Genomic DNA, 24,810 nt, shown 5'->3' on the forward strand with positions numbered 1-24,810 from the left:
GGTGCAGAATGGGAAAGTGAAGCCTTCCATTTGCTTTGGCATACAGTGTGTATTCAGATTGTGTTTTGTTTTTATTGTGTACTTATATTTACTGAACTGCTTTGTGCCTCTCATGTCCATGAAATTCCCTGTAAAACACACAGAGGACGAATCATTTTACCTCTCAGCTAAGATGTTTTGAGGAAAACCCCCTCAGTAGCCAACCCGTTGTTTAGCGCTCTGCATTGAAACTGGTCAGTCGGGACGGAGTGCCTCTTTTATGCTACGGGGACTTTATTGTTTGGTGCTCTACTTTTTCAGATTACATTTAAAAATGTTTTAAAAGAATATACTTCAAACCCAAAAGGTGTGTGTCGCAGCTTATTGTGCGCCGTTCTTCTGCTTCTACTGTACAAAATACAAAATGGCTTCCCTGCTTTTCCTCCCGCATGGCTCACAATTGTTGAAATTAGAGCACGCAGGGAATCAGATGAAGTCGTTGGTATTTTACCTTCAGGCGGAGCATAATCTCCAGACTGAAACGTTGGAGAGACTCCTGCCGGTGACATCCTCTGGTGAAAGATGATTACTGCAGTAACAACAAAGAACAAATGAACGCGTCCAAAAGATGGTGTTCACCTCGTGGTTGATGCTCCACCACTTTCAGGCTGCGTTCAGCACACCAGTGACTGCACTCGCCCGCGTGTGTGAACCGAATAACCAGGAAACCACAGTGATCTTGGCGTTATGCCGCCTCTCCTCAGGATTTGGGAGGAGGTCTGTTCTAATTCTGGCCAATCACATCGACTGATCTTTCCTTTTTTTTCTATCCTGCTCAGTGACTTTGCCTGTCAGGCCCATTTGTTAGAATGATTATATGGCTGTTAACAGCATAGCAGCTTAAAATAAAGTTAGTGCTGGGCTTCGCACAAAATGGCGGCGGAAGATCAGAAAAAAATGTTTTGATTGTATTCACACACACACGTGGGTGTTTCTATCCCTGCTTGCATGACAATCAGAGGACCATGGGTGTCCTGGACAGAGCGTCTCCCTCTCTCTGCTCCCCTGGTTTATTTTGAGGTGGTCTTATCACAGCTGTTGTATCTGTGGTGGCAGCCTGTCCAGAGACCCTCCACACTCTTCCTTTCCGCACCCTGGAACTAGTTCCCGGTAAGACCCTGTTTGCTCGCTACCCTGCTCCTTCAGGGATATTTAACCTTGAATTGCATTAAAAAAAACTGCATTTCTGTTCTTGAAGTTGTTTTCAACCCCTTCTCTTTCTCCTTTGAGGTACTAACACATGTTTGATTGAATTTGGTGGCTTTCCGAAGCACGAGAGGAGAGAGGCAGAGAGAATTGAGTTCTGCCTGAGTCGATTGTTGGCACACAATGGCAATAATACTAAATACTTAGATTCTCTGAATGTACACCACCACATTTGTTTCTTTGGACAGTGAAGGTATCAATATCTTCTCCCACCGTCATTTCTTTCAAGTAGCATTTTGGTTTTTGATATTTGTCTCTACATAAAAATAGTGAACATGTATTAGGTTGCTTATATAATACAGTTATTTTCAAAGTTGGAAATGCCGCTTTTGTACGCACAACCACTGACATTGACATCAATAAGAGCGGATTGGAAATAAATAAATAACGTGCCCATATTAAGACGTTCCTAAAATAGCCTTGGGGGTCTGGAACAGGTGCCATGTGCTCTGCTTGTGAAAGCAGTGTGAAGGCTGCACTAATTTTATGCACGTAAACAGGCTCTAGCTGTGAGCCTGTACGACAGCCACAATCTCTGGTACAATAATAAGCTCTGCTGTCGCTTTCAATGACCAGAGTTGAGCCATCTTCTTCAGTCAAATTTGATTAAATTTGCTCGTCTGAGGAGAAAAGCATATATCAAGAACAAGAACATACTATATCTTTAATAGCTACAATTGTTTACAAAACAGCATTTAATACACATCCTATTTACCTTTTTTAAGAAGCACCATGGTTCTATTTGCTTTGGGACTTGGTGTTACATAATTGTTTAATTATGGTCATCAGCTAATAATCAGCTGAGTATTTGGATTAATTTGGTCAGAAAATAATTTAAATATCCCATTATACAATTTCACAGTCCAACATGATGGCTACAAATTCGTTGCTGTCAAAACCCCAAAGCTGTTCAGTTCACCGCCATATTCCACAACGGAAAAGCATCCAATCGTCACCTCTGAGAAGCTGAAACCAGCAAATGTTTTTGCTTTTGCTTGAAAAAATGATTAAAGCGGCAATCGAAATAGCTGCTGGTTACTTATTTGTATTAAGATGAATTCCTGCTATAAGGATTTGAAAAAGGCGTAAAGCTTTTGCATTATGAAAAGTGCATATTGATCTTTCAGTTAAACCGAAGTTAATTGATTTTGCAAGAGCGACTTCAAAAACCAAGAAGCATTACCAAGTTTGTCAGAATTCACATGGAGAAACCAACTGTTCCTCTCATTACAGCTCAGAATAATGGAGGCTTGTCCTGCACCCACGGGCCCCGAGGCGTCGCCAGCCGAGGCTCGGCACATTGACCTGACAGAAGACCTGGCCCAGCAGCTGGAGGACATCATTAGCACCTACCAGGCCGACGAGATTCCCGCTGAGCCAGGGGACACAGACGAGGTCACAGCTGTGAAAGAGCCAGCCAGCCGCAAGGACCAGAAACTGGAGAAGAAGATGCTCAAAAGCTTAGGTGTATTTCTCTTTTGAATCTTTAAATGTTTTATAGATTTTAGCTGCGGTAGGTTTCATTCAGTTCTGTCAGCGAAAGTTCAAGTTGCAGTGAAACCGTCTTCTTAATCATGTGCTCCAAAGTCATTTCTCAATACAGGAGTAGTCAAAGTGGTTTAAGACTTGTGACTGACGAGTGGTGTTTAATCCTCCGTGGCTGCTCAGGGAAGGAGGCCATGCTGCTGATGCAAAGTCTGAACAAACTCAACACTCCAGAGCAGAAACTGGAAGCCATCATCAAGAAGCACGCTGAGCTGGTGAGAGGGGGAACACTGGGAATGAAAGAGAACATAGAAGTGGTGCACGTCTTCACCCTCGCGGGGCATGCGGTGGCTTTTTCCTGTGTATTTGCACAGCTGGAGGAGCACCGGAGTGACCAGAAGCAGTTAAAAGTTCTGCAGAAGAAGTTGCTCCAGGTGATGAAGGAGAAGGACCAGCTGCAGGGTGATCACAGCCGGGCCGTGCTGGCTCGCAGTAAACTGGAGAGTCTCTGCCGAGAGCTGCAGAGACACAACAAGACCTTAAAGGTACTTCAGCCCCTGTCCTTTCTGCTCCTCAGCATGTTTAAGAGTAGAAAACACCATCGTTCTAAACAGCACGGCATGGAGTGGACATCCTCCTGAATACATCTACAATATACTGTATTTACACTGCTTGAAAGGGAGCGCTGATGCAAATTTAATTTCAAACACAATGTAAAATCCGGTGCTGTATGTGAAACCAAAAGGAGGTTTAATGTAACGATGAAGAGGTTAAAAGGACGTTACCATGTAGATGTGGTAATTTATCATTTTTAGATGCTTACGCTGTGAAGAAATAACAGAACACAACAAGGTAAAGTCTTTTAGTAACCTAAGTGGGGTTCATACTGACTTCCATAGCAAATTCGTTATAGCAATTCACGTTAATTACTAAATTACTATTTTGATGGTCAATTTATCATTCAATTTCTGACAAAAATGCCGAACACGATCTGTTTACAGATTTTCAGCTGTAGCTGTTTTTCTTTGACTAATGCGGCAGTAAACTTTAAAATGTATTTAGGTTTTGAACTCATCAACTAATCAACAACACCGAGGTCTTATGAAAGGCATATTGACGTCCAATCCCAAACCATGCACTGAGAAAATAATCAGTAATGAAATGAATAGTTCCAGCTCTAATAACTGCACATTATTCAGTCTGCCTAGTTGGAGGTGGGAAAGATAACAGTGGGAATAACCACAGCGATTTCATAGATTTCAGTGTTGCTCTTCGTTGCTGGACTAGTTGTATCAGATACCAAGTTTTACTCAGCTCCAACATTGATCCCTGGGATGCAGGAAGAGACCCTGCAGAGGTGCAGAGAGGACGACCTGAAGAGGAAAGAGATCACCACCCATTTCCAGGGGACGCTGAGTGAGATTCAGGCCCAAATCGAGGAACACAGCAGCCGCAACACCGCGCTGTGCCAGGAGAACGGCGCTCTGGCAGAGAAACTGAAGGGGCTCATTTCACAATACGACCAGCGAGAGGCGGTATGGATCCTGACGGTTCAAAACACATCTCGGCCTCTGTGTCAGTTTTCGAACGCATGAGTTATTTGCACATTTTTTAGTTAGAGTATTTCTATGTAGCCTGCCTCAGCAAGAAATGAAACAGCTTCCTCTTATAAACTTTCTTTCAGAACCTGGAAAAGGTTTTCAAACACAGAGACCTGAAAGAAAAGCTGCTGGACACCAAACTCACGCAGGCCAACATGATACTGAAGGAGACGGAGGAGAAGCACAAGCTGGAAAAAGAGCTTGTGCGTTTTGAGTCTCACAAAGTGTTTCCAAAGAACATATCTGCCTTTTAATTCCTTACTGCTTTTCATCAAGGATTTTAATTCTTCACAGCTGCTAAAACAGACGGCCGAATATAAAGCCAGAGTGAAGGTCATGAGGGAGCAGGAAAACGATATGAGGATCCAGGTACAGTTCCTGGGCTTTAGGATTCAAATCGACATATTTTGAAACCTCTATAGAGCCACCCTCTCTCTCCTCAGCTCGAGATGTACTCCAAGAAGTTTGACGAATTCCAGGGCACGGTATCAAAGAGTAACAGTGTCTACAGCGACTTCAAACAGGACATGGACAAAGTAAGGACGCGTTCACAGAACATTTGAAGACAGCTTCACGATGTTGGTTACGTTAGTTACCAAGGAAAACAGTAGAAAAACAGAAATGAGAAAAATCACTCCCCCGAGGTTTAAGCTAAAACTAAATCTGACAAACTCTAAGATCCTTCATTGTACTGTGGCAGCTATTTTTAGATGTGGCTTTGATTGTGTTCTGTTCAACGGAATTTTTCTTTTTGTTGTGTAGATGGCCAAGAAAATGAAAAAGTTGGATAAAGAGAACCAGTCATGGAAGAGTCGCTTCGACAGCTGCAACAAGAGTCTCCTCGACATGGTGTCAGATGTAAGAAAGCTTTCAGCCATTTAATGGCCACATGCAATTATTTGGTTGTTGTCTTTTTATTTTGCTGCCGGTCGCACAAATGCTTTTCATGCATTTAATCCTTTACAGAAAGCAATCAAGGAAAAGGAGTTTGAGCTCGTCACCATCAAGAACCAAAAGCTTGAGAATCTGTGCAGGGCTTTGCAAGAGGAGAGGAAGACTCTTTCTGAGAAGGTCCAGGGAGCTGGAAGTCAACCCCACAACAGTGCCGAGCCAAAGGAGAAGGAGGGGCCAGAGGAGCCGGTGTCCCCCGAAGTCCCTGAAGACAAAGACCCCGTCCGGAAAACTGCTTCTCCTGTCTCTGCTGCCGCCGCCGAGACGCCGATGACCAAGGAGCTGGCTCAACTCAAGGCTGAGCAGAGCCGCCTGAAGGAGATTTCGGGCTCCTTCACGATCTCTCATGTTCCACCCACAGATGCAGTGGTTCTCCAACCACAAGGACTCTCCGAGGGCGTCCAGGAGCCAGAGCAGAGCCACCGGGAGGAGATCAACGGCGAACACCTCCAGGAGGATGAGCAGGACGGATGCCAAGAACAGAGAGATTTGGAAATGGAGTCAGTTGATTAACGTGGGAAAGAAATCTGATTTGTGTGAGATTCATAGCAATAAAAAGAAAAGTTGGCTGGCTCTGTGTTCAGCATTCTATCCTCACATGTCTGGATTAAGGAGAATTCCAACTCTGCAGTTTTATCCTTTTCAAAGTTTTGACTCACTGCAACTGCTGGGATTGTCATGATTGATCATTGATACAGAACTGTCAAGGAACATAGCTGGTGCATTCAAAGATATCATGTAATTAGTTAACTAAGAATCTTATGGTGAATTTCGGCAAGAGAGCAATTAGAGTTTAAAAATATCTTTAGTTTATAAATAATTCAGCCAATAGGCTATGAGGGTCCGTTTAGGACTTAACTACTGAGACACTCTCACACACACTACTGAGACACTCTCACACACACTACTGAGACACTCAACACTCTCACACACACTACTGAGACACTCTCACACACACTACTGAGACACTCAACACTCTCACACACACTACTGAGACACTCTCACACACACTACTGAGACACTCAACACTCACACACACACTACTGAGACACACTCACACACACTACTGAGACACTCTCACACACACTATTGAGACACTCTCATACACACTACTGAGACACACTCATACACACTACTGAGACACACTCACACACACTACTGAGACACTCTCACACACACTATTGAGACACACCTCACACACACTACTGAGACCTACAGCCTGTTCTCGGCCAGACTTCTGTGAAATGCTCCGCTTCGATCCACTTTTCCGTAGCGGTTATATATACGATAGTATAACTAGGATGAGTGTTCATCACTTTTAATCTGAGACTGGTGTTTGTTTACCGGCTATTTTGCGAGCAGAGTTTAAATTCATAACCTTAATGAACAATACGTAAACTATACTGTATCCATAGTGTGCGCGCTTGTTGTACTGTCTATCATTGTGCAATAAAACTAACCGTGTCTTAATTAAAGGTCTTGTGGGGAGAGCGTCATGGAAACCGGCAGCAGGACATCAGCTTCAAAGCGACTTCAAAGGATAATAATCGATTAAATAATACATTAAACCATAAAAAAGGGCAATATTTAGCGAGGCTGTAAATCAGGGGTGTCAAAGTCGTTTCAGGTCAGGGGGGGTGGCGCGGACGTTACGGCCAGAGAGAGAGGGGGGGGGGCGACAGTTTTCCCAGTGCAACTCCAATAAAGGAGGACAAATACGCGTCAGGGCATTGCAAATCAGGACTGTCCAACATCCCCCTAATACAAGTAGTCAATTTCACAGAAGTCTGGCCGAGAACAGGCAGCTGTCTGCGGCGTGAGATGAGGCTGACCGCCCCGTGCTGGGGGCATCAGATGGTCCCGTTAACTACACCTCACGTCTCCGACATCCTCCATGGAATTTTTTACAATGGCTGAATGTTAACAAACCGACAGAAGAAATGTTGCTTAAACACCTAATTTCTCGCCTGATAACGTCCTAAGATGACATTCCGTCCCTTGAATATGGTAGTATTTATAAACTTAATTGGGCGAGCCCGGACTTCAAGGCATATGAAGGAAGGGGTATGATTGGCGCATTGCGCTGTTCAAAATCAGCGCTCTTTGCTTCCGCCTTCCGGTGTAACTGAGATGCCTTCCGGTGTAACTGAGATTCTCTCACACTGTATAGTGAGATGCTCTCATGTTGTATAGTGAAATGCCCTCACGTTGTATAGTGAAATGCTCTCACGCACACTAGTGTGATGGCATGAGTGTCTCAATAGTGTGTGTGAGAGTGTCTCAATAGTGTGTGAGGGTGTCTCAGTAGTTAAGTCCTTAACGGCCCCTCATAGGAAGATGGTCTTAAGAGCCACATATTTCACTGCGACCTCTTTGATGGGCTCGAACGGAGCACCGGAGACAAACCTTGATCGAGGGACCAGATCCTTTGAGGCGGGCCCCCTCAGAGGCCACACCCATAGTCTCCATAGCTCCGGGCGGGGGTGAACGATGGACCCTGACGCCTGCGAAAGCAAGTCCACCCTGTTCGGAATCTGTAAAGGAGGACCGACGAGGAGAGATATCAGGTCCGCAAACCATACTCGGGCCATCCACTGCCAACATCCAGGGCCTCAAACCGAGCATCGGAATCATGCGTGTCGGGTTCTTCCAGAGATGGGGACTCGAGTTGGAGACTCGGACTCGAGTGCGACTCGAGTCGCACACACGGTGACTTCCGACTCGACTTCAGACTCGTCCTCGAAAGACTTCAGACTCGACTCGGACTCGAGCTTTGGGACTCGTGAGCATCTCTGGGTTCTTCCACCCAGGATGAAGCACCACTCACGCAGCCATCCAGCTCTGAGGAACTGGAGGTGGTTAGCGTTGAGGCGGCTGAGGGCACGTCACCTCATTACCCCGTGGCCCCGAGACTGGAGTCTGGGGGCCGGTACGGGCGGACACTGGAGTCTGGGGGCCGGTAAGTAAAGATGTACTTATTATGCTAAATGTTGACATAAATAGAAAATATTTACTGTATCTGTATTTACTGTATTTAAGTATCATTTTGCATTAATATCGTAAAATGCAAATCATTCTATGTTGTAAAGAAATATGTAAACAGTTTTAAACACACTGCCCATACCAATGTCGATTTGCGTTTCTATTTAGAACGGTGCTTGATGTTACAGTTTGATTGTTTTGGGATTTTAAAATGAGCTCTCCTAAATGTCGCGGTCGCAGGAGCTCCTCAGCAAACAAGTGTACCGCATCGCATCGGTCCTGTGCGGCGGTACCGTCCTGTGCGGGGGAACCACATCCCCGCATCAGAGGCAGCTATATACCCTTTAACGCAAATGGTGTTGCTCTAACCGCGGTGAGCCTATGAGTGCACATGCATCACTGAGATAACAACCCGACCGCATCAGAGAGGAATCCCGGAGCTCTACCTACATACTGAACCACTGGCCCTATTTGTAGTCCTATTCGTCCAGAGTTGACTCAGTCATGGTGCAACCATAACATTTTTTTGTTTTTTAAAAACAGGCCAAAGCTGCCCCGTTGCATTGTGGGTAATTACCTACCGCCGCGTAAACGCATATTTTTTACGAATTATCAAGACAAATTCATTTTAAAAAAATCCCTTTGCTCAGTTCATGTGCTGATTGGTGAGGTGCCCCCGGATTAAATTACATTTGTTCCTGCCACAGTGGTGATTATACGACTGTTTGTGAGTTTTGTGTTGTTAGCATGAAATACGAGCCGTTAGCTTGTTTTGTTATTTTTTTAAATGACGCGTTCTATTGAATGGATTTGTGTCAACACGTCATAGAACGTCATTTGGGTGCAGTACCGTCTTCAACCACAGCGAAGTTGCATTGGGCTGGTGGCGCTCTTTCAAAATAGATAGATGGATACCTAGATGTATTACACTGCATTTCCCCTGAGAGGGAAACAAATAAGATTGCTATCCTTTTATTCACAACTATTTTTTGTTTTGCAATAAATGTTAATTATTGACCTACAAATTAGTATTGCGTTTCCGATACCTTTGCAGCTTTGTTTTAATCATTCTGGGATGTTTTTTTGAAATTGATTGGATAGTCTTATGTAGGAAATTTTCCACCAGCCACCTCTGGTATCTACACACTATCTTCACCGTATTGTTTTTTCTGTATTTACTTTTACTGAAGACACGCTGGTTGGATTTGAATTAGAGGAAAGAAAAAATAACAACAGTAGGAAAGAAACTTAAAAGGGTTTGCTTTCAATCAATAAATAAAAATGATGCAGAAGTGGAATGGCTCTGTTTGGAAAATGGAAGGTCTGCAGCGTGAGATGAGGCTCACCGCCCGGTGCTGGAGGCATCAGATGGTCCTGTTAACTACACCTCACATCTCCGACATCCTCAATGGAATTTTTTACGATCGCTGAATGTTAACAAACCGACCGCAGAAATGTTGCTTAAACATCTAATTTCTCCCCTGAAAACGTCCTGAAATGACATTCCGTCCCTTGAATATAGTAGTATTTATGAACTTGGACGGGCGAGCCCGGACTTCAAGGCATGTGAAGGAAGGGCGTATGATTGGCGCATTGCGCTGTTCAAAATCAGCGCTCTTTGCTTCCGCCTTCTGGTGTAACTGAGATTCTCTCACACTGTATACTGAGATGCTCTCACGTTGTATAGTGAGATGCTCTCACGCACTCTAGTGAGATGGCATGAGTGTCTCAATAGTGTGTGTGAGAGTGTCTCAGTAGTGTGTATGAGAGTGTCTCAGTAGTGTGTATGAGTGTGTCTCAGTAGTGTGTGTGAGAGTGTCTCAGTAGTGTGTGTGAGAGTGTCTCAGTAGTGTGTATGAGAGTGTCTCAGTAGTGTGTGTGAGAGTCTCAGTAGTGTGTATGAGAGTGTCTCAGTAGTGTGTGTGAGAGTGTCTCAGTAGTGTGTGTGAGAGTGTCTCAGTAGTTAAGTCCTAAACGGCCCCTCATACTAGGCCATATTTTTTCAATAGGAAATAAAACAAAAAAACTTGTAATCCTTCATTTCGATGTAGAATAACATTGTGATTTCTCAGCGATGTTATCCTGGCTGAGCTATTTCACCCACAACATGCGACAAAGACAGCGGCTTCCACAGCTAGAAGACGTTTACGTGCACTCAGGAATCGATTCGATTCGATTCTGTTTAAAAAGAGGTCTTATCAAACTTTACAGAACTCATAAGGAGCCACATAAGGCATTATACAATCATTGTCACAAGCAGTAGTTCCTATGACTACGGAAGGGCACCTCACGGTTCAAACAGTGGTGTACCCTTCTAAAAACATTTTGTTTTGTGCACAGAGAAAGCAGGGATTATGTCACATCTGTTCACTGATAAGAAGCTGCACATCTTATGAAACTATTACAAGTCAAACGGAGACAAAAGGGTAGGAGAGCACAGAAGGAAGGGAGCATAATGACAATCTGGGGATGGAGGAGCAGACAGTGTGCTGCGCAGTTGGCACGTGATTAATCGGGTGGCACAAAATATGTCTGATACGTCATCCCTGGACATCAATAATCAGCTTTAACTTTTTGTTTTTAAGCACGTTTTATTGTAGAGACGATGTTCACTCTAGCCACCAAAGCTGCAACCTTGACCCTGACAGTTAAAATCAGTTTGTAGTGTTCCTGATAATAAGCATATATATAAGCAATAATTGAATAAATATGTATGAACTAAAAGAATAGCAGCAACTTTTCCAGCTGAGTTGCTTCACAGAAGGCCCTGCAGGACTTTCATGAAGGGAGCAACTGACATGAACAACATTTTCAAAAGTATTCTCATCGGGGCCTTTATTATTATTGACTGAAGGTCTGAAAGGTGCAGTGGGATGCCGTCTTGCTTTTTTTCTGTGTATCTTTGTTTACTGACATAGAGAAAATAATCCATGGATGTAGAGGGCTTCATTTTATGATTGAAGCTTTTAAGACCTGCAACATGTTTCCATATTGTACATATTTTCTAATAAGCATCCACTTCTTGTGAAAGATCAAAACCAACAAATCCCACTGACAAGCAGAGTAGTCCAATCCAAACCAATCCTAAAGCATTGACATCAACTGCTTCAACACACAACAACAAGATGCACATGTTTCCAAAACATAAATGACATGCATATATGAACTAAGAGCAACCCTGCACACCTTATAAGGACGGTTATTATGTTGCACTAAAGCGCCATGTCAATGTAATGGACAGAACCGAAGAAGTGATCCCAAAGAGCATCATTTTACATTACATTACATGTCATTTAGCTGAAGCTTTTATCCAAAGCGACTTACAATAAGTGATTATTTATCATCAAGAAATGATGGCAACAGTATACCAGGATATTGTTTTATTTAAAAATGTATATATTTTTTTGTACGCCTGGCACTCTCAAAGTTCTTTTAATTTCATATTGCAAATAAAACACACAGTGCAAATGGGCTGCACTCTCTCAACTGGATCATCTCGGCAGAAACTATAATGCGTTTCTTCTTCTCTGCATTTTTCAACATCCAGACAACAATCCTCTTGATTGTTAGGATCTCTAAATGGTAAACTGTATATCTAATTGAGGGTTGGTTGTTGGTGGGCTTTTGTTCCATTGTATGTTCACACAGAACTCACTGCAGCAACCAACAAAAGCTGCCCTACATTCATACTATTGGCTGAATGGGAAGATATGTAACAATAAATTGTGTTGAAGATTGCTGCTATGCATGAGAAGTGGGATTACCTCAAGCGTAAATACATGTGTTGCTGTAGGAAACTATTGCAGCATCACACGATGATTTCTGCAGCATGGTTCAAGTAAACAAATGCAAAAAGTTGTGCAAGTTGTCCCTCTTTAATTAAAAACATAGCCTTTTTTGCTCGTGGATTAAAAAGGAAATTACAGATTAAGTTTGGTTATGGCCTATGGGAATCATTTGGGACGGATTATGATGGGGGAAAACTGTTTGCTTCGCATAACGGAGATCCAGTGACCCGTGAAACGAGGCAGGAGGGGTGTGGGGCCTGGAGAGGGGAAGTGTATATGGGATGAAGCGGGCAATTATGTATGAGAACTCATTGGGCAGTACAATGAGTTTATGACTAATGGGGGATAAACTGACGGAGGGGTGGGGTCCTAATGTATACAATACACAGGACAGATGAAAACTTTCCTCACCGGAGCTTCCTCTGTGTCTTTATCTGGAGAAACTCCACAGCAGCCAGTCGGAAAGACATTTTGAGGTTAATTGGTGAAAAATGCCGGAGGAGGCAGAACGGGAGAAATTAGCCAAAGTCATCAGACAGTGGAACAACAACAGATTGGATTTGTTTGAAATAAGTCAACCTGATGAGGTGAGTCGCCTGCCGACAGACATCAGACAGGTTTCATACGCCATTGGAATGGGTTTAGGGGCACAAATCTATTCAGTTCTGGTCAAAGGACTGCATCCTATTGATCCGGAGCAGCGTCTAAGGCAACTTATAGCCTTAACTACCATTAGCTGTTTTAGCAAGTGAGTGAAACTTTCTTTTGGAAAATAGTATGTTTGTCTTTATTGTGAAAGGTAAGAACATCCAAAGTTGATCTAGTATGTTTTTTTTGGCACAGTTTAAAAGATTAACACCACTAACACATGCAGAAATCTATGAGGATGCAGAGATTTGTCAATAATAAAAATATCAGTTAGTGGTTGTTACTGCCTTAAAGAAATGAACTTCCGGCAGTATAGACAGCACTATCGTTGTTTAAGTGTTTTTCACTTAATTCATTCATAAATCTAAGGGGAGATTGGCGTTTTTATTCTAAAAGCCTATTTAGAAACGTGTATGTATGAAAAGACTCACTTAAAATCGCCCTGTTGTCAGAACCTGGAGTTTCATGGAGTGATGCGCTTCTGCTTTGAGGATCGTGTTGGAGGAAATGTGGCCACTAAGTGTCTGCGTGTCTGCAGCAACTCTTCGACTCAAGAGGTCATTGACACTCTGTCAGAGAAGTTCAGGCCTGACATGAAGATGCTGACAAATAGTTATTCCCTGTATGAGATCCACGCTAATAAAGGTAATCCCTCACCTCATAATGCGTATGATTGACATGAACAATGCAATAATCAAGTAATATACCGGTCACAAAATAAATGAGCAACTTTGACGATCAATCGATTCAAGTCATTTTTCAACCAAAAATGCGTTAGTCCCTTAATTATAAAGATGTACCTTGTACGCTTTTTTGATAGTAAACTTACTACTTAAGGGATTTTGAACTAAACCAAAAGATGAATAGATTAATCAAAGTAAGATTAAGATAAATTCATATAGAACATAATAGTTATTTATATCTTTAATTTGCTGTTGGGAGTCCAGTTGATTTAAGAATATGCTCTGCATTAGAACGTAAACTGGATCTGGACAAGAGGCCACTGGTTGTACAGTTGAACTGGACCACAGACAACAGAGAAGGACGTTTTGTGCTCAAGAAGGTCAACGAGAGTTTGAAGGTACCACTTAAACAAATAATTCAGCCTGCAGCTTCCCTCTCTCTTCATTTAATCTCACAGCTATGTTTGTTCTTGAATTGGTGTTGATCTATAAGGAAAACTGTCACGAGAAGGAAAAGGGAGGTGTGATCCAAAGCTTCAAGCGGACACTCTCAAGAAAAGACAAAAAGAAAGAAAAGAACAAAACCAAAGCAACTGACACGTTTTCAGATGATGAGAATCGGTAAAATGTTTAATGTTTCACAATGACATTTTTTTTTTGTTTGCTTCAGGCCTGTTTAACGCTCAAAATGAAATCTACTCTTTTGAAATAAATATCCAGGTCAACTGAAAAGCTCCCGAACAACAAGAGCAATAACAATGAGGGAAAAGAGAGCTGCACAGAAAACCCACAGCTTCTTTGGCCAGATGCCGTAGGTAAGTAAGTGTGAAATGTGAAAGAAATAGAAATGTGGAACATTGCAGTTGCATGAATAAGACCATGTATTAGTGTACAAGTATGTTTAACCTCCAATGCACATGACCTGTATGATATGATATGGTATGAACGGGGTTGCTGAAGACTTCTGTTTGCTTACATTTAGAGGGAAAGCACACAGACAATATTTATCGGGATTCTTCAGACCAACCTGGATTGCCAATTGGAATTCAGTTCAGCGATAGCTGTGAGTACAAGACAAGCTTTTCTTCCATTGTTATTTTGATAAGTGTAATAATGTCCTCCTGCCCCCTGCTGGCGCCTTTTACATTTCAGCCGAAGGAGCCTTCCTGTCTGCAGTCATCAATTACACCAACAGCTCCACAGTTCATTTTAAGCTCTCCCCGGCATACATCCTCTACGCCGTGACACGCTTCGCTCTGCAGCGCCATGACAGGCGTGGCACAGCACTCTGCGGCCACGGCGTCACTTTGACAACAAGTAAAATGTTGGCCATGACATCAAAGGTCATCGAGGCAAGTACAAGAAACATTGAACTGTTTTTGCACGCACAGGAAATCAAAGGTACAAGCTGTTAGCATTGCAGTCCGTGAGGTTGCGTGACACCGTGCATATACGTGCAGAGGCAGCAGGCCATAGCCGGCGCCCTCGCCTTCTGGATGGCCAACTCCTCCGAGCTGCTCAACTTCCTCAAGCATGACCAAGACCTCAGCGTGTTCACCCAGCAAAGTCAGCTGGACCTGTCCCACCTGGTGCACAAAGCGTACAGGTACCGATGAAAAGAATCATTCCAAAGAGAGCCACTTTACTAAAAACACAGTGCTCCTCTTGGACTTTTCTACATTTTGTTACATTATAACCCAAGATTTACATTCAGTTCATGTAATGGACAAAATAGTCCATCATCTGCAAATTGGGGAAAAGTTTACATGGATTTCAAAATTATTTACAGATATAAATCTGAAAAGTGTTGAGTGCATTTGACAACAAAGGTCTTTTACAACCGATTGCGATCACATGTCACATATACATAATAAATAGAGTCCCCCTTTCCCCCCTGTTCTGTGAAGGCCTCACAGTTTGTTAGAGAGCATTTCAAAGAGCATCTTGAAGACCAAGAAGCTCTAGTCAGAGTTGAGGGATGGAGCCAAATACAGGATCATCCTTGAAGAAAATATGATGCGCTCAGCAAAAGACTTGAGACGGAGGTTCATTTAACAGCATGATCCCTCACTAGAAAGCTCCATCAACCCAAACATCCACTGCGATAGCAACCCCGAACTCTCAATTCTGAACCGTACTGTTTCAACAACTACTTCTACACAGACACAGAGCTTGCAGTACACGAACCCCAAACTATTAACAAATACAGCAGAAATAAGCAGCTTTTTGACTAAAGGCGTCATGCCATAAGTGTAATGTAACGTTTGTGTTTTATTCCCCAAAGTTGCCTCCTCCTCTGTCTTCAGAATGACTTGAGGAAACACCTGCCCACGTTTTTGATTGATCCCGAGCAGCATGGAGCCCTGCCAGCTGGCATAGGTAAACGTCTCATTACTTGTACAGAAATAATCATCTTGTTGAGTGCACCACGTCATTTAAGAGTTGTGCCAGAGATGTTTCCTGTTTAAAAACTGTACGGGTTTTGTTTTGCCTTCTTTCAGAAATGGTGCTGAACACCCTGATGAACGCCATGTCCCTCTTACGCCGCTGCCGGGTCAACCCCGCCTTAACCATCCAGCTCTTCTCCCAGCTCTTCCACTTTGTCAGTGTCTGGCTCTTCAACCAGCTCATGAGCCCAGAGGCCAACACTCCGGGCCTGCGCTCCCACTACTGGGGAGCTGCTCTCCGCCAGAGGCTCGCGGCCATCGAAGCCTGGGCGGAGAGGCAGGGCCTGGAGCTGGCCGCCGACTGCCACCTCGGACACATCCTCCAGGTCAGGTCCCCCCGGCTCCTTGTGCCCAAATGAAAACAAGAGCTTCGAATGGGCTGTTATGAAGCATGGAGGCAGTGACTGGTTCAATTAGCATTTCTTAATATGAGCGTCTTTGCAACACGATGTATTTCTGATCTTGTTTCTGGTTTGCAATTATAATTTACGTATCAGTGCACATCTTTCAGTCAGTACAAGGTGTTAAAATAGCATTGCCTGGTTGTTTCTAGGCAACCATGCTCTTGACCATGAACAAGTACTCAATGCAAGACGTGAAGGCCATCCAGAATACCTGTTTCAAGTTGAACTCACTGCAGCTGCAGACGTTGCTATCCGGCTACCTCTATGCAACCAATGAACCTCACATTCCAACTGTGAGTACCTTTACCTTCAACTCCCTCAATGCCGTGGTTGTTTCACGTGATTTAATCAGAGCGTTGATACAGGTTTGCGGCCTGTACTGAAGGAGAAACAGCCTCAACCACAGAAAAGGAGCGCAGCAGTATAGATTTAATGATATGAATAATAAACAATGATGAATAGGATCATGAATAATAGATAATAGTGAGTTGCCTCACAAACCCATTCCATTACATAACCCCATTCTATTTTGCGTGATATAAGGTGTGCGTCACTCCCTACTTTGACTGTTTTAGTTTACATTAAGCCAATATTACAGGGAAATCACTTTGTGAATGGGCTGCCGCTCTCTAGCAGAATCTACCATCTGAAACTACTTCTACTACAAGCTTTTAGGGTGAAAAAAGGCTGAAACCCAATGACATACAACTTTAAACCTCATATTTCACCACTAGGAACGTCATCAAAACACCAATTTGCACATGCTAAAAAAGAACCCCATTTTGTAACTAATTTACATAAGAGGGTCTTGACTCAAACTCCAATAGTGAACAAACACAACAATATGTTTGTATTTTGTAAGGAGATGGTCGCATCTTATCAGCAACCATTTTTGTTTCGATCAGGAAATACAGTTGTAATTTGGGAAACATACAAATACATGTGTCTCTGGGGTTCTGAGTAATAGCTTCAAAATGCTTTGAATGTTTTGTATTGTTAAAAGACCCTTTAGAGAAATGGTTTGACAAACAAATGCTTGCTAGTTTATGTGACTAACATGTAGTTCATGCTAAAGATAAATCATTTAAAAAGTCTTTAAGCTTAGCCACAAAAAATAGATTCACATGTGATACCAATGCAAATACTAATATCCGCATTCCAAGTATCAAAAGCAAAAGTACTTAATATGTACTATGTTAGTAATATTATTGTATATTATGGGATATTTTATTTCTATGTAAATTGTACTTAAATATTGTCTTGTGGTGGAACTTTTAACTACCTCCTACAGGTATATTCATACATATATATTCTATATAAAATTATATAAATGCAAATTAATATCTTAGGTAAAGTAAATTAATGAAAAGTAATTGTATCACCAGTTAAACTAGTAAACCACAGTAAAAGTACCTGAAATGTGTACTAGTGCAGTCCTTGAAACAGTTTCTACTGACGCTTTCATCTGGCACCACTGGAACATTAGTGCTAGTATTAAAACAACGGTCACAGCGGGCAGATTCCATTCACTGGAACGTCCTGAAATACTTCTGCTGTCTGATCCGCTCGTCATCCTCGCTGCAGGATTTGATTGATGCCGTAGTGACGGCTGCGAAGGTCTCGGCTGATAAACTGATTCGGAGCGAAGGGCGGGACATCCAGCTGGAAGAGAGCCTCGACCTCCATCTGCCCTTCCTCCTGCCGGAGGGAGGATACTCCTGTGACACCGTGAGAGGAATCCCGCTGGGGCTCAGGGAATTTTTGGAGCCAATTTGCCGGAAAGGTTTGGGAGTCCGAGTCACATTTACAAAATGTAAAAATATTGTAGAATATCAGGGTTGTTGTGTATCTAATATATACTCTACTAAAATGGTTCTATTTCTCTTCCAGGTCTCTGCTCTCTGACATCCCAGCCAAACTCTACAGGTGACTGGACCGTGTACTTCAGTGAACCAACTTCCTCTGCACAGAGCACATGTTTGGTAAGCAAAAACACATCGTTTATGATTTCATTTGAACATAAAATGAAGCGTTTATACATGTTTTCCACAATAGGCAGCACACAGAGAGCCAGACATTGTGAGCATCACACTGAACAAGCCTCTGAACAGTGGGATGGGGGTTAGCATTGTGGCTGCCAAGGTGAGTGCTTTTTGGGTTTTTGAAGTTTGTCAGTGCCGTGGTTTTGCAAAACAAAGGTGAATTGTTACTAAAAGTATTGACTTAATATCTTTACTAATAAAAGCAATGCCTTTTATTTTGTGTCAGGGAGTCGGCCAAGAAAACACTGGGATTTATATCAAATCCATTGTCAAGGGAGGACCAGCTGAGATGGTGACATTAAACAGGATTATTCTTATTACCTTGAGCTATGCAGTGTACAAAGTAATTAAATGGAATTATACAAGGATTGATGAATCTTTCCTCTGTGCAGAACGGCACGTTAACAGCTGGGGACCAGCTGCTGAGTGTGGATGGTCGAAGCGTGATCGGCCTCAGCCAAGAAAGGTTAGCTACAAGTTTATGTGTTTAGCCATGTCTCTCAAGATATACAAATACTGAACAAATACCAGTTATTTGTTCCCCGTGGAACAACTTTTAAATAGCCACGTGAAAGCAGCGTAATCGTCAGGTTCAAAACACCTTCAACATAAAAGCGTTGTTTACAGATTAATTAAAAGTTTGAAATATATAGTCTTCCATTTAAATCCCAATTCTCCTCTGATTCAGGGCAGCAGCTATCATGATGCAGACGGGCCCCGTTGTGACCTTACAGGTTGCAAAGTTTGGAGCGAGCTTCCACGGCCTGGGAGCTCTACTGAGCGACCCGACGCCAGACAGGACGACAGGTGAAAACACCATCAGACTTAAAGCATGGCCCTTGTTTTAACTTCTGCCCTCCGTGACTTAATTAAGACCCCCTCTCGCTTCCCAAAGGCGATACAAGCCACACGGAGCCGGGTGGTAGAGGACTCGTGCTAAAGCGAGTTGATCCTGGTCCGTCAGATCGGTTCAATGGAGGCAGCAAAAGGACGACGGACCAGATAATGCAGAGAAACAGACAACTGTATCGCTCCAACCCCAACATGAGCGGTGGGTGCACTTCTATTATCCCGCGTCACTGCCGGGCTCATGGAATAAATACCGTGATGTGAGACATGCCTAATGCTTGAGGGTGAGTCATAAGAAAAACTCCAGTGTGTTTCTTTTCTCCCTCATTTCAGTGTGTTTTCCCCCCGAGGATGGAGATGACCCCGTTGACCCTGTTGTCAGAGCGAACAACATGGCTGCTGTCTCCAACCTCCACCTTTGTTCTGATGTGAATGTTTAATTCATTGAGACATTTATAAATGGTTCAGTATCTATGAAAAAAAACACTGAAACAAATCATTGGAGGTTGTTTTTGAGTTACCTTGCGTAACAATTATCTTGTACTGTATATGTCCATATTTAGACAGTTCACAGGGAATACTTGACACTTCCGACCCCTAAATCCCAGGAAAAGAACGTGTCTGAAACCAGTCGACCACAGCAAACATTGAAGGTGTCTTTGAGGCCTTTACACGGACAGTACTCCAGCAAGAGGACCTTTATGGTAAGTCTTTATGGTAACATCTCTATCTCTATTTAGGATGCAAAGGAATGTGTTGTTCACAGTGGTGGAAAGTAAGTGGTGTACTATTTAAAAGGTACTTTCTTGAGTAGTTTCATTCTATACTACTTTAGACTTCTATTCCACTACATTCATTTGAAAGACATAGTTACTTTTAGGATGAAGAAATTCAATAAAATTTTTTTTTTTTAAAGTTAAAGTAGTGCCCTGTCATCCCTTTTATTTGAATAACATTTTAACCTTTTTTCCCCTTTTTTGTGTTCTGCCACATTAGTCATCTGCAACCCCTAGAATGTATATGTATATAATATGAATATTGCAACTTTTGGAGGAGCCTGAATCTTTGGTTGAGAAACACGGGATCAAACTTGCTGTACTAACTGTCTTTTACTTTTAGAGTTTGGAGTAGGTAGGGGATCGATAGGGGAGTTCACTCCACAACTGATTGTTCACACAACAACAAAACAAACACAATACGAGACCCTGAATGCAACAAAGATCTCTATATCTGTCCTTCTAGCGCCAAGCTCTGTCCCAGGAGAACTTGTGTGTGGACAGTGGAGGCCCCCTGCTGGACAGACGGCAGCACTTTGGGGAGCCGAAGGAGCAGCAGAAGCAAACCATGAGCCACTTCTCATCTTTCCCGATTCGCACAAGCGTTTCTTCTCACGACATCCTCTCAGATTATTGTTCTCCCACGAAACAGCAGCAGGGCGGCCGCACAAGTGGCGCCGGTGTGTGGAGAACTCCTTTCTCACAACATCCAACACCGACGCCTTCCAACCAGCCGACACGCATCGACATCCCTGTGACCAGAGCGATGGACCCGCACACAAGTCCCCCGCTCACCACCTTCCAGAGTTCAGCTCTGCAGGCGGCCAAAACGAGCCAACCCCTTAAAGCCCACGGGGTGAAAATCAGAGCGGATCATATCTATGCGTGTCCCATCTCTGCAACCAGGAGGCTGCCTCAACCCGCGCCGCCCTCACAGCAGCAGAGATGCACCCCTCACAGGGATGCAGCTGCAAAGCCCCAAGTGAGCATCACTCCGACTAAACATGTCTCCTTCCAAGAAGCTCTCACTGAGCAGAAGCAGTGCACGGGTCCTGCGAAGCCCAAAGACCCACCGGACCGGTGCGACCCGTGGAGGAGGGACGCTCAGGAGAAGCTGGAGAAGCAGCAGAGGCTGCGGATGGTGGAGCTCCTGGAGCAGGAGGTGCAAGACCTGCAGGGCAAAGCGAGGCGCACGGCCGAGGAAAACGGCCGACTGCGAAGGATCCACCTGGAGTGGCAGTTTCAGAAGAGGCTGCAGGAGGTACAGCAGAGAGGAGAAGATGAGGAGGAAGATGAGGAAGATGAGGAATTGGACATGATGGTAACCATACAGCAGCTGGAGAAAAGAGCACAGGTGAAGACCGACGCAGGTGTAGGTTAAACACTGAAAGATTGAAATGTTACCAAAAAGACACAATAACCTATTTATTCTGTTTCACATCTTTAGAATAATAGAAGCTCTTCTGGAAACCTCAACAATGAATTGGAAGAGTTTGAAATGCCGGCAGAGACAAAAGCAAAGCTAGGTAAAAGTTTGTAGGTTTTAATTCATTCAAAAGAGTCAGTGAGCTCATCCGACTTCTTGTTTTATTGTTCAGTACAATATTTCCATGATTTGGCAGATCAAAGACAGAGCGGACATAGTCAAGACTCCAACAACATGCCATCAGACAAGTGAGTCTAATTGAAATTCAGTCAGAACAAGCAGCTTTGAAACCAACTGGTGTTCGGGCTGATATTATTGTTCATTTACAGAAAGCCGCAGGAGAAAACCAGGAGGGCGTCAGCTCCTGAAAAGCTCACATTCAAGGAGCGCCAGCGTCTCTTCTCTCCGGCCTCCAGTGCATGAATGAATGTGCAAGATGTGTTTACAGATTTGTTAAGCTGGGACGGAGCATGTCTATATAAACAAAAGTAATCGTGTACCAAGCAAAAAGACAGTATGATGATGCATTTACTGAACAAATGTTTGTCAAATGTCCCACGGGCCTCCGGAGTGTGACGTCAATACTGGGTTCAATATTATTTTCCTGTCAATTTAAATGTTTTGTCACCAGTTTAAACATTAATTAAATGCTTATGTATCATGGATAACAAATGGTTTATTTAGAAATTAAGTCGTTCCACTTGTTAATTGCAAAAATTGCGCTGATAAAAAAGCAGCACAGCTTTCTCTTGCTCGCTGGTTTCGATGGAGCCTTCCCGCAGACGGCGGATCTCGCTGATGGCATCCATCCCCGATATCTTTCTGGTCTTCACCAGGTAGCAGGCCAGCATGGTCCCTGTCCTCCCGTGCCCGTGCATGCAGTGGACTCCCACACCCTGGAGAAGAGCAATACAGTATTTACTTAGTTCACTAAGCTGAACCGAAGCACACCCATCTTGCATCACGGCTAGAAGACCGGAATTTTCCTTTTGTTTCTGTTAGTTTCATTGTCTTGTGTTAAAGGGAATATGTTGGGTTTGAGACACAAAGCATCAGACATCAGAGTGTATTTTGAGGATTTTTAAATATTATTTTCATTTTATAGAAGAATGAATCATCGAAGAGATAAAAAAAAAAAACATTGCCAGACTACCGGTTTCACAAAAAGTATCTGTGATCGTAGCTGAGAAATGATCAGCTGACCCGGTCTGACAACTGGAAGAAAAGCAGATCCTCCGTGAAGTTCCTTTTACCGTTTGAACGATAAAACGAAAATACAGAAAATACACAAATACCATCGTTTTCTCGTTGTCAAAACCAAAATACAAGAAAACGACCGACTTGTCTTTCCGTAAACCTCCTTTGTTTGTTGCTATTTGCGGAGCGCAGCAGCTAAACCGGAAGTGCGCGTAGACGGTGCGCGAGGAGCCACCAGAAGGACCAGCGGGCTGACCAGCACCTGCCTTAATGGCTCACCTCTCCCTTGGAGTTGGCCTCTTCCACGATGGAAAGGAATCGATCGATCTGAGCAGGTGACGGAGGGCTGAAGTCCACTATGTCGATGTGGTGCAGCTGTAACTGCGGGCACGAGTCGTAGCCCGGCGGCGTCCTCTCGCAGAGACACACCAGGTGTTTGATGCCGCTGTCCAGCAGGTACTGGTAATCGGAGGTCCTCCTGGGCAGCGCCAGTCCGGCCACTTTGTCTGCATCGACCCAGGAGAAATTGTGCGGTGGAGTGGAAGCCATGTTTCGTCGAACTGAGTGGGTAGAAACAAAATAAGGAGGGAGGACACCGGTTGAGTCAAGGTGCGGTCAAGGTGGAGCCAAGCCAGCTCCTTTGCGTCAATTTACCGTGTTTGAAAAACGTTCGGTCCGAATAAACTAAGCTATTGTCTATTTTTGCCCCAATAAGTTGTCAGCGCACCTTCATCCGGGTGCATCAGTAGCTGCGGACTGGACGTCCCCAACACACGTGTTTCACTTTGACACCAACCCGCTTCCAAGTCCAATGTCCCACATCGACGGTCACGTGTGACATTCCTCATGCTGCACGGTCCTTTTCTCCATTCTCCTCATGCCGGGGTAACAATAATGAAATGAATGAGCACGGTGAAGTCCCATCAGTCGCGAAGCTGCTGGCTGACTGGGTGTACATTAGAAGATCTATTGATGCGAGCTAGTCACCAGAGAAAATACCCAACCGTGACGTGCGGACCCAGGCACAGAAATAGCAAAGGGGCCCTGAGAGGGATTACACAACGGCCCACCAAGAGGGACACGAATCACGCGGTACACGTGAGGTACGTTCCTCGGGATCGGGAATAGCCAGATCAATAAATGACTGTGTAAATACAGAGGATGCCTCTCTGTAACCGACTGCAACCTGAGTATAAGGGAAATTATTCTAATGATGTGAAAAGAAATACAGGTTATTGTGGCTATTTAAAAATCACGCCAACCTTAGTTATTTTCAAGAGCATTTAGACACATTTATATTTACTGGTAAAGCAGTTAATAAGGTCAAATCATGTAATAATAATTTATAGATCAGATGGAAACATACAAAAGTTTTTTGTAAACAGTATTTGGTAGAAATGTGTACCCTTCCTCTGATATATAATTTATATGTCAACATGTTTCCTTCAACCCACTTAACTTTTATTTTTGGTAACATTTCAATCTTTCAGTGTGGATTTTAACTTACACCTGCGTCAGTTTTCACCTGTGCTCTTTTCTCCAGCTGCTGTATGTTACATCCTGTCCAAATCCTCATCTTCCTCTTCATCCTCTTCTCTGCTGTGTTTTCCTCTGGCTTGGAGCTCCACCACCTGGAGCTTCCTGCAGCTTCTCCCATCCTATGTCTAATCCTGTGTTTGCCAACCAGGAGGTCAGGTCCTCCAAAAGGGTCTTTTGAGGGGTCATCAGATGACCTATGTGGCAGAAAATAATGTTATTCAAATAAAAGGGATAACGCGGCACTTTGTTGGCAAAAAACATCACAAGCAAACATGTTGGGAAGGAATGAATCATGGTATTTACCTATTTTATCCATCCATCCATCTTCAAACTGCTTATCCTGTACTTGGGCACTCCGACGTCCTGCCACAGTCCAGAGAGAACCCACACAGACACGGGGAGAATATGCAGACTCCACAGGAGTTGAACCCAGGACCTTCTTGCTGTGAGGCAACAGTGCTAAGCACCACACCACCGTGCCGCCCTATTTACCAATTTTAGTTATTTTTAATTTATTATTAATCTTAAAAGTAACTAGTAATTTGTTTCTTTTTATAGATACTGAACCTTTTATGAATTTCTCAATAAATTAAACAGAAATCTACAATCTCAGATCAGAACATGGTGGAGGGTGGAGACAGCAGCCATGTTGTTCGCTCTCACAACGGGGTCATCTCCATCCTTCGGACACACACGGGAGTTAAAACGCATGTTTCACATCACAGTATTTATTTAGTGAGCCCGGCA

The 24,810-nt window shown here is 43.5% G+C and overlaps 3 protein-coding genes across 4 annotated transcripts; 2 read left to right on the forward strand and 1 right to left on the reverse strand.

Moving 5' to 3' along the window:
* The first annotated feature begins 441 nt into the window (after nt 1-441).
* On the forward strand, nt 442-5,855 carry txlnbb (taxilin beta b). The gene is made up of 10 exons (XM_037486115.2): nt 442-1,149; nt 2,479-2,710; nt 2,914-3,005; nt 3,105-3,275; nt 4,071-4,265; nt 4,415-4,534; nt 4,626-4,700; nt 4,775-4,867; nt 5,094-5,189; nt 5,298-5,855. The coding sequence occupies exons 2-10, from the start codon at nt 2,488-2,490 to the stop codon at nt 5,793-5,795; spliced, it is 1,563 nt and encodes a 520-aa protein (XP_037342012.1). The 5' UTR covers nt 442-1,149; nt 2,479-2,487; the 3' UTR covers nt 5,796-5,855.
* Nucleotides 5,856-12,501: 6,646 nt separating this feature from the next.
* On the forward strand, nt 12,502-21,443 carry LOC119227347 (afadin). The gene is made up of 22 exons (XM_037486069.2): nt 12,502-12,639; nt 13,153-13,345; nt 13,675-13,808; nt 13,877-14,004; nt 14,104-14,198; nt 14,366-14,446; nt 14,536-14,735; nt 14,844-14,989; nt 15,668-15,762; nt 15,885-16,156; nt 16,384-16,527; nt 17,819-18,017; nt 18,125-18,216; nt 18,290-18,376; nt 18,503-18,568; nt 18,669-18,742; nt 18,965-19,083; nt 19,205-19,327; nt 19,459-19,553; nt 19,689-19,829; nt 20,368-21,255; nt 21,349-21,443. Exons 1-22 carry the CDS (start codon nt 12,544-12,546, stop codon nt 21,439-21,441), a joined length of 3,561 nt encoding a protein of 1,186 aa, XP_037341966.2. The 5' UTR covers nt 12,502-12,543; the 3' UTR covers nt 21,442-21,443.
* Nucleotides 21,444-21,469: 26 nt separating this feature from the next.
* Nucleotides 21,470-23,521, reverse strand: dusp23b (dual specificity phosphatase 23b). 2 transcript variants are annotated; one of them, XM_037486073.2, is made up of 3 exons: nt 23,321-23,521; nt 22,804-23,084; nt 21,470-22,223 (listed from the first exon to the last, which is right to left on the reverse strand). In XM_037486073.2, the coding sequence occupies exons 1-3, from the start codon at nt 23,370-23,372 to the stop codon at nt 22,032-22,034; spliced, it is 525 nt and encodes a 174-aa protein (XP_037341970.2). In that variant the 5' UTR covers nt 23,373-23,521; the 3' UTR covers nt 21,470-22,031. The 2 variants fall into 2 exon arrangements, with proteins under 2 accessions (XP_037341970.2, XP_037341969.2); XM_037486072.2 differs by having other exon boundaries at nt 23,252-23,520.
* Nucleotides 23,522-24,810: the final 1,289 nt, after the last annotated feature.

Source organism: Pungitius pungitius, chromosome 14 (assembly GCF_949316345.1).
Source record: "Pungitius pungitius chromosome 14, fPunPun2.1, whole genome shotgun sequence".
In the NCBI taxonomy this organism is placed as follows: domain Eukaryota; kingdom Metazoa; phylum Chordata; class Actinopteri; order Perciformes; family Gasterosteidae; genus Pungitius; species Pungitius pungitius.